Below are 8338 nucleotides of genomic sequence, written 5' to 3'. Positions count from 1 at the left end.
GGCCCCCGGGCCCCGCTGGCCTCCTACCCCACCGACCCGCACAAGGAGGCGATCACAGTCCTGTGGCCCCGCGGCCTGGGGCAGCTGACTGGGGTGAGAAGCGGGGAGTGCCCCGGAGGAGTGGGCGGGGCGGGGAGGGGTCCGCTGATGCCAGTTCCGCCCTCAGGAGGGGGTCCGCCAGCAGCTGGAGCTGGGCCGCTTCCTGAGGAACCGCTATGAGGCCTTTCTGAGCCCCGAGTACCGGCGGGAGGAGGTACTGCCCACGATGACCCTCACCTGGCCTCCTGACCTCTGTCTCTGACTCCACTGACTCCAGTACTCACTGTGGGCCTCTGCCTCTGGCCTCTGACCCCCCCCATAACCCAACCTGCACCCCATTTCTGATCTCTCACCTCCACACCACTGACTTACTCATGCTGACCTCAGACCCCATCTCAGCATGAATATGTTTCACTTCTGACCTCCATCAACCCTGGGTTTTTCTTTTTTAAGTTTATTTATCTATTTTGAGAGAGAGTGCAAGCAGGGGAGCAGCAGGGGCGGGGGGGGGAGAGAGCGAGAATCCCAAGCAGACTCTGCATCATCAGCATGGAGCCTGACACGGGGCTTGAACCCACAAACCATGAGATCATGACCTGAGCTGAAACCAAGACTGGGGGGTTTAACCGACTGAGCCACCCAGGCGCCCCACCCCTGACTTTATTTTCTGGCTCTCACCTCTGTCTTTTGACTCCCACCAACTCCGACCAGACTTTCTGACCTCTGGTTTCTGATGCCAAAACTTGCCGATTGTGACTTTGACCCTCACTGGTTCACTTTGCCCTCCCGACCTCCCATCTTTGATCTCTGCCCTTCATCAAGTCTGGATTTCCTTTCCCGTGTCCTCCTCTGTCTTTCGACATCTCTCAATAGGAGCACTCCTCCTGACCTCTGATCCCGATGGACGTGTACTGGATTCTGGTCCCATGTCCTTCAACCTCCCCTTCTAACCTTGAACTCCCAACTTCCAGCCACCAGCACTTCTGATCTTCCTTTCTTTCAATGAGGCAACTGACCCCTCTGATCCCACATGTTCATCCAACTTCTGATCTCCAACCTAGCCCCTCCTGACATTGACCTCTGACCCTTGACCCCAACTTACCGCATGGATGACCAGATGCTCCAATTTGCCCTGGGTTTTGACCCTCAACCCCTGACTTCGACCTTGAACTGAATCTGAAGCTTTTGGTTTGCTGCTGCAGCCGACCTCTGACCTCCTCCCCGCCACCCCAGGTGTATGTCCGCAGCACTGACTTTGACCGCACGTTGGAGAGCGCTCAGGCCAACCTCGCAGGGCTGTTCCCTGAGGCTGCCCCGGGGCGCCCAGAGGCTGCCTGGAGGCCCATCCCTGTGCACACAGTGCCAGTCACCGAGGACAAGGTCAGGGGGCCGGGCAGGTGCAGGGGGTGGGAGGGATAAAGAGGGACAGAGACCTCTGGGCGGAGGGAGCCGGTGGCTGAGAGAGGCAGTCTGACCCAGCCGAGCAGCCCCCGGGAGGGGCACTGAGGCCTCCCTCCCCGGGGGCAGAGCTGTCTCGGTGAGGTGAGCTGCCATCTCCGTGCTGCGGAGCCAGATTTGGGAGGGACCGGGTAGTTGGAAGAGAGATTTGGACCAGAGACAAGGGCCCCAATTCCCCGTGCCCCCTGCTGGGACTGGGGTCCCAGTCAAGCTGGCCTCTCTGAGCCTCAGTTTCCCCCCAGCTGCTGAGGTTCCCCACGCGCAGCTGTCCCCGATACCATGAGCTGCTAAGGGAGGCCACGGAGGCTGCGGAGTACCAGACTGCCCTGGAGGGCTGGACAGTGAGCAGGGCCGGCGGGGCGGGGCCGGGGAGAGCGCGGCGTGGTGCGCGTGGCAGGGAGGACGTGGCAGGGCGGGGTGAGGCGGTCCCTTAGACTCAACCAGCCCGGTGCATCCAGGACTTCCTAACTCACCTGGAGAACTACACGGGGCTCTCGTTGGTCGGAGAGCCGCTCCGCAGGGCGTGGAAGGTGCTGGACACGCTGATGTGCCAGGTGAGCCCTCGCCCCACCCACCCAGCCAAGGCAGTAAGGGCACCTGGATTCAAATCCCAGCTTTGCAGCTCACTACCTGTGTTCCCTCAGGCAAGTCCCCATAACCCTTAGAGCCTCAGTTTGCCCATCTGCACAATGGGGATAGCAACGCACATATCAACACCTCCTGGGGTTTCTGTGAAGATCAAGACCCACGTTAGAGCAGTGCTGGGCACACCCGGAGGCCTGCAGGAAGGCCTGAGTCTGTGTTTGTAATTCCTCCTCTGTTAGCTCCCTTGCGGGAAAAGCCTCCGAAATCAAAACTTGAGCAGCAGGAGCTGACCTGAACCTGCATGATGCTCTTCAGATAGTCTTTGCTAACCTCATTCCGTGAAACTCATCCTGGCTGCACGGTGGGAAGTGCAGTGTGTGTGACTAAGGGGCTGCCCAGTCCCTGCTGCGTGTGCCCTGATGTAGATGGGTGAGGGCTCCTGGACAGTGAGGTGATGGCCCTTGTTAATTAACGATTGCTATGGGCCACGCCATAGCTTTTTGGCCAGACCTGGCCCATGAGGGGTTCAGATGAGGGAGGTGGGGGAGACGGCTGCAGCTAACAGGACAGCACAGGCACGGGGGGGGGGGGCTGAGGGGAGCATGAAGAGCTCAGGATGTCCTGGTCACTTTGTCTCCTCTCCCTGTCTCCCTCCAGCAAGCCCACGGTCTTCCCCTCCCATCCTGGGCCTCCCCGAATGTCCTACGGACGCTGGCCCAGATCTCAGCTTTGGATATTGGGGCCCACGTGGGTCCACCTCGGGCAGCCGAGAAGGCCCAGCTGACAGGGGGTGAGGCTGTGGGGCTGGGAGGCTGGGAGGCCAAAGCGCCTTCCAATGGGGGATTCTCAGCGCTCCGTTCTTGTCCTCTCAGGGATCCTGCTGGATGCCATCCTTGCCAACTTCTCTCGGGTCCAGCGCCTAGGGTTGCCCCTCAAGATGGTTATGTACTCAGCTGTGAGTCCTTGGGAGGGGAGGCAGTGCCATGTGAGCACAGGGATGAAGGGAGGAAGAGCTGGTGGGGTGGTCTCAGTGGAACCTCCGCCTGCTGCCTCGGGCAATTCGTATCTCCGAACCACACTCTCAGACCATATCACTAGAGGTACACAGTCCGAAAGGAGGGAGGTGATGGTGTTATAAGAGAGTTTAGCTCTTCTGGAAGGACGAAGTGTTTGACTGGACTGCCCAATCATATTTTTGCATCTCCTTGACCAATCTTCATTAAATGATTACCTGTAATTGGTAGGATTGCCTCCAAGGTGAGCAGATTTGGGGGGGGGGTTGGTTCTAAGGGATCTGGGGGACATCTGGGAGGCAGCTGGGTGCCCAAGTCTAGAGTTCAGGAGAGAGAGGACGTGGAGGGAGGAGCCGCGTCTCAGCCCTGGGACCCACCCGCAGCACGACAGCACGCTGCTGGCCCTCCAGGGAGCCCTGGGTCTCTATGACGGCCACACCCCACCGTATGCCGCCTGCCTCGGCTTTGAATTCCGGAGGCACCTCGGGGACCCTGACGAAGATGCAGGGTAAGGAGGGGGTGGCGCTCAGGAAGGGGCTGGACAGCACTGTTGCAGGACGAGAGATGGGGTCCCAGGCAGTGGGCGTGGCCTGGGGCCGGAGGGGGGATTTGCCCGGGATGGTGCTTGGAAGTAGTCAGGAGCCCCATCTCCCCATCGGGCTACTGTTCTCCAGATCTAAGTCAGTGGCAGGGGAGGCGGGGAGGGGCTCAGGTGCCACCACCTCCTGTCTCCCTCCAGGAATGTCACCATCTCCCTTTTCTACCGCAACGACTCCTCCGGCCGGCCCTCGCCCCTCAGCCTCCCCGGGTGCCCGGGCCCCTGCCCACTAGGCCGATTCCGCCAGCTCACCGCCCCGGCCCGGCCTCCGGCTCACGGGGTCCCCTGCCACGGCTCCCGTGAGCCTGCCACCCCTGCAGGTGACAGCCGTGGGCGGTGGGTTGGGAGCGTGGGGGGTCCCGGGTCCCAAGACTCAAACCCCCGTGTCGTCCCTGCAGCCACGGTGGTGCCCCTGTTGGCCGGGGCCGTGGCGGTGCTGGCGGCGCTCAGCATGGGGCTGGGCCTGCTGGCCTGGAGACCCGGCTGCCTGCGGGCCTGGGGGAGCCCCGTGTGAGCTGGGGAGCCGGGCGCCCCGCTCCCACAGCTGACATTGCACCCCAACACGTCTGCTCACCCGCTGCTCTGGCTCCCGTGACTTACTGTGTGCGCCCGATCCCGAGGGAACCGAGGGGAGGGCTCCCCGGCCCGGGGCTGCACGTGGTTGTGTGTGTGGCCGCATGTGTGTGCGTGTGTGTACATGGGCCCGTGTGAGCGGCGGCTTGTGCACACGCATATGGCACATGTGTGAATGTTTTTGCACTTCTCATTTGGGTGCACGTGGGGTGTCTGCACACACGTGTCGGCACATATATGCACGTGTCCGTGACAGGGTTCCAGGCCTGCTGGGTGCGTGCCGCCTCTCTCTGTGCATGCTGTGTGTGCGGGTTTGTACTTACGCAGGTGCACGGGTGCGTACGGTGCATCAGTACCTGCGGGAACAGGTATGGGTGGGGGCAGCACGTGCTGTGTGCACCTGGCCCGTGAGCCCCTCCATGGGCCACGCACTCCCTGGAGACCTGGCTCCTGGGAGTCACCCAACCTGGCTTTGGCGACCCTTGCCAGCCCTCAATGCTGTCGGAGACTGGCTGTCCCCTTCAGTCTTTTCCACCCCGCTGGGGGGCGGGGGAGGGGACAGGGAACAGCTCATAAGGAGGTGCAAGGGCCAAAGCCACCAGCAAGCCCGAGGCTGTGACTGGCCTCTGCGCTCCCATCTCCTTTGGCAGAGATGAGACTCCTCAGACCCCACATCCCTTGCCATTAAGCTTCTGCTGGAGGTCCCAGAGTGGGTGGGACTGGAACGTTCTTGGGGCCTCAATGGTTTGCAGAGGGTGGGACCTGCTTGGGTGCCCACTGGCTCCCACGGGGCTATTTAAATAGAGTGAACAATTCAGGTCCCAGCTGCACTGGGACTAAAATCTGCGCCTGCAGGCCCTGTGGGGGACACCCGCTTCCAGGCCTGTTCCTGTGACCCTGCACTTGACCTGGGAGGGGAGACACCACCCTCTCCACCACATGCCAAGCACTGGACGGCCAAACCTGGGGGCTGCCCCCCCCCGGTGTGGTCACCAAAGCCCTCACTGGCCATAGCCCACACGCCCCACGCTGATGGCCAGCACCCAGTGGGGAGCCCAGGATGCAGCAGATGTTGATTAGACAAGATGGCCAGAGGCGATCAGAGATGGGAGTGCTGCTCATAGCAAGAAGCTACTCCTAGCCACCAGGCCCCCAGACCTCCCCCGGGGGGAATAAGGTGCCAGGCCCCTTGAACTTCGGGGTGGTGGTGCAAAGGGCTGGGGCGTGGTTGGCCTCAGGCCAGCAGACCTGTCTGCCCGGCTTGGAAAGGCCAAAGCCACGCTCCTTTATGTGGGGACCACCAGCGGACCCATCCCTAAGGGCGCCTCAGAGTGCCTTCATGCAACCCTGGAGAGGCGGGCACCTTCTTGTTTAGACTGACCCAACGTTCTAGTGGGTTAAAGGGTCCAACAGGATGACAGGACCCAGGGCCTGCAGTGCACTGGGACGGCCCGCAGAAAGATGGGGGCTCCCCTGGGGCTGCTGTGCGCCACCCCTGCCCTTGCCCAGGGAGGGTTCTGGATGTGCTTCACCTCAGGACCACACCACAAACCCTGCCAGTCAGGACAGCCCGCACACGGCGACACTATTTAATGAGCGACCAGTGCCCAGTGCTGACCACCAGGGTGGTCTGTCCCCAGAGAGCTGTGATTCTTGACCCCAACACCTAATGTAACCTGGGCGTGACGGGCACTGCCCAGATGCCACAATCCAGCTAGAAACCCCAGATGGGTCTGGCTGCCACTCCTCCAGGTGAGCAAACAGCAAAAATCCACTTTAAAAAGTGAAAAGCATTGCCCCCCCCAAACAAAAAAGTCAGAAAAACCAACCCAAACCAGAACACCAGAAACACTCAGAGAACCAAAGTATTGTATATGCTTAAATTATTAGTTAAAAACGGTGCATTTAAAAATAGCTTAAGAAAAAGGGTACAAACTTCAAGGTGCTTTCAAGTTACTGGCTGTGGGGAGACCCCACTTGGCCTGTAGTGCTTTGGGGGCCCGTGTGGCAGAGCGGGTGCCAATGGGCCTGAAGTGTAACAGGCTGAAATGTAACAGGTTGTGCCCCTGGGGAAGGGGGCACAAGTCACCCATGGGCTACCGGCCGGTGGCTTGCTTCCCACCATCACTCTGGCTGGTGACACCGGTTGGGCGGCCGTGGGGAAGGGCACCTCGTCAAGAGCCCCAGGAGTCTGGAGACCAGCAGATGGACCACCCCTCAGTCCACCCTGGGGGTGCTCGGGAGGCACTGACTCATCTCCCCTGGAATCCAGCATTCCCCCCGGCCCCCGCGGAGTAGCAGCAGCGGGAAGGCGGGAAGACGGTGCCCCGCCTAGTCATGGCGCACGGGTGCGGGTGGCTCCTCCCCACAGGCCTGGTCTGAGTAGGGGGGAGGCGGGGGCTGCTCGTCACCCAGCAGGTAGGCAGGGTGGCTCCGGCTGCGCTTGGCCTCCTTGATGTAGAGCTCCAGCAGCACCTTGGTGGGCTGCTTGTCCACCCTCTCCTTGGGGACGCCGTGGCTCAGCAGCCAGGCCGCGAGGTCCTTGCGTGTCGGGTTGGGCCCCAGCATGAGCTTGGCGCGGCCCGGCTGGCTCTGGCGCCAAAGCAGGCCCACGTCGGCGATGGTCTGGATCTCCATCACCGCCTCCAGCACCGTCATGCCCTTGACCAGCAGGCTGACCAGCGAGAGCCGCAGCTCGGAGGGCGCGGCCGTCAGCAGGCGCCGCTGCAGGCCCTGCGTGAAGGGCACGTCCTCGGGCGCGGGCTCCTGCTCCGGTGCGGGCGGCGCGGGCGGCTCGCGGTAGATCCAGTCGAGCATGCCCAGCTCGCGCACCAGCTGGATGCCCTCCTCCATGGTGGTCCAGGGGCGGAAGGGCAGCTCGGTGGCCTCAAAGTGTAGGAAGGATTCCCAGCGCTGGCGCCAGGCCCGCAGCAGCCAGGCGAGCAGCGTCCGGCAGCCACCCCGCAGAGCCTTGCAGTGGTAGTTAAAGATGGCATCGCCAGTCAGGTCCCCCAGCAGCGCCAGCTCTCCAGAATTCAGGGACAGGGCCGAGCCCCCCTGGTCATACACCCGCAGGATCCAGGTGATCATGAGCTCATTGGGGTTCTGCTTGAAGCGGCGCGAGATGGCCAGGAGCTCGGTGTACGTGTAGTACCGATCCCCCCGCCCCGGCTGGGTGGGCGCCAGTGCTCGCTCGGACATGACGGAGCAGCGGGGAGCCAGGAGGGGCGCTGCTGCAGGAGCTTCAGGGAAGACCGAGAGGCCATCAGGTGGGAAGAGCCACCCCCCCAGCACCTCCCCGTGGCGGGACCCCTCAGATCCCCGGGCGTCAAAGGTCCCGGGGGCACTGCATCCTCAGGGGAGGTCAGAGCCCAGTGCTGGACATCACAGGGGTCCCCAGCCAGCCCTTTCCGAAGCCATGACAATGTCATGACCTCTCCCGTGTCCAGCCTCCCTCACCGCCCCGCGCTTCCTATGGACGCCGTGAAGGTGACGTGAGTCTAGTGCTTAGCACTGGGCCCAGCTGAGTAGACGCTCGGCATTTGCTTTTATATTACCACCATCATCTACGCATTTCACGAGAGACTTATTACTATGGTAGTGACAGGAAGAGCCTCTTCTGTTCTTACCAAGGACAGGGACAGCGGGGCTGTTTCGCTCCTGGAGGAGCCACCTGCAGACAGGAGGGAGCCGGAGCGGAAGAGCAGGTCAGCGGGACACAGGGCACCCGCGGCCCCCCAGCCCTCCATCCCCAGTGTGGGGGCCCCTCAGACCCCCTGGGTGTCAAAGGTCCCGGGGGGGCACCATGTCCTCACGGGAGGTCAGAGCCCAGTGCTGGACATCACGGGGGCCCCCGTGCCCTTGTCCTCCTCCTCCCTCAAGTCACAGAGCCACCTGGCTCCAGTGCTAAGGGGGAGGACAGACAAGAGCTCACGAAGGCAGGACAAACGACTGCTACCCGGCCACTGGGGCGCCAAGAAGCCCCCATCACGTGCCTTTTGATGCCACAGTCCCCCCACCACCCTTGACCTCCCCTCCCTGTGGCTTATCCGTGGCTGTCACCTTGTATGAC

At 62.2% G+C, this 8338-nt stretch overlaps 2 protein-coding genes and 2 non-coding genes across 4 annotated transcripts in view; 1 reads left to right on the top strand and 3 right to left on the bottom strand.

Annotated features, from left to right (window-relative positions):
• ACP4 (acid phosphatase 4) lies at positions 1–4207 on the top strand (the record flags this gene model as incomplete). Its single annotated transcript, XM_077747134.1, has 10 exons — positions 1–93; positions 167–253; positions 1273–1419; positions 1740–1838; positions 1956–2051; positions 2740–2872; positions 2955–3037; positions 3479–3603; positions 3835–4013; positions 4092–4207. Coding segments are annotated over 10 exons (1158 nt in total), but the record flags the coding sequence as incomplete, so codon positions are not given.
• A 1925-nt stretch (positions 4208–6132) lies between these two features.
• Positions 6133–8338, bottom strand: part of LOC144217706 (Friend virus susceptibility protein 1-like) — a 5110-nt gene continuing 2904 nt past the window's right edge. Inside the window, exons 3-4 of the mRNA XM_077747369.1 lie at positions 7896–7939; positions 6133–7508 (exon numbers count right to left, since the gene is read on the bottom strand). Of these exons, the coding sequence (XP_077603495.1) occupies positions 6598–7467 (870 nt within the window). The 5' untranslated portion in view covers positions 7468–7508; positions 7896–7939 and the 3' untranslated portion in view covers positions 6133–6597. The remainder of the gene's footprint in view (positions 7509–7895; positions 7940–8338) is intronic.
• On the bottom strand, positions 7573–7662 carry LOC144217809 (small nucleolar RNA SNORD88). The gene has a single exon (XR_013330962.1). It is a non-coding gene; the product is annotated as a small nucleolar RNA SNORD88 (small nucleolar RNA).
• LOC144217806 (small nucleolar RNA SNORD88) lies at positions 8027–8119 on the bottom strand. Its single transcript, XR_013330960.1, has one exon. It is a non-coding gene; the product is annotated as a small nucleolar RNA SNORD88 (small nucleolar RNA).

This window comes from Crocuta crocuta, unplaced genomic scaffold (assembly GCF_008692635.1).
Source record: "Crocuta crocuta isolate KB4526 unplaced genomic scaffold, BGI_CrCroc_1.0 scaffold334, whole genome shotgun sequence".
In the NCBI taxonomy this organism is placed as follows: domain Eukaryota; kingdom Metazoa; phylum Chordata; class Mammalia; order Carnivora; family Hyaenidae; genus Crocuta; species Crocuta crocuta.
This window is presented reverse-complemented; position numbering and strand designations above follow the sequence as displayed.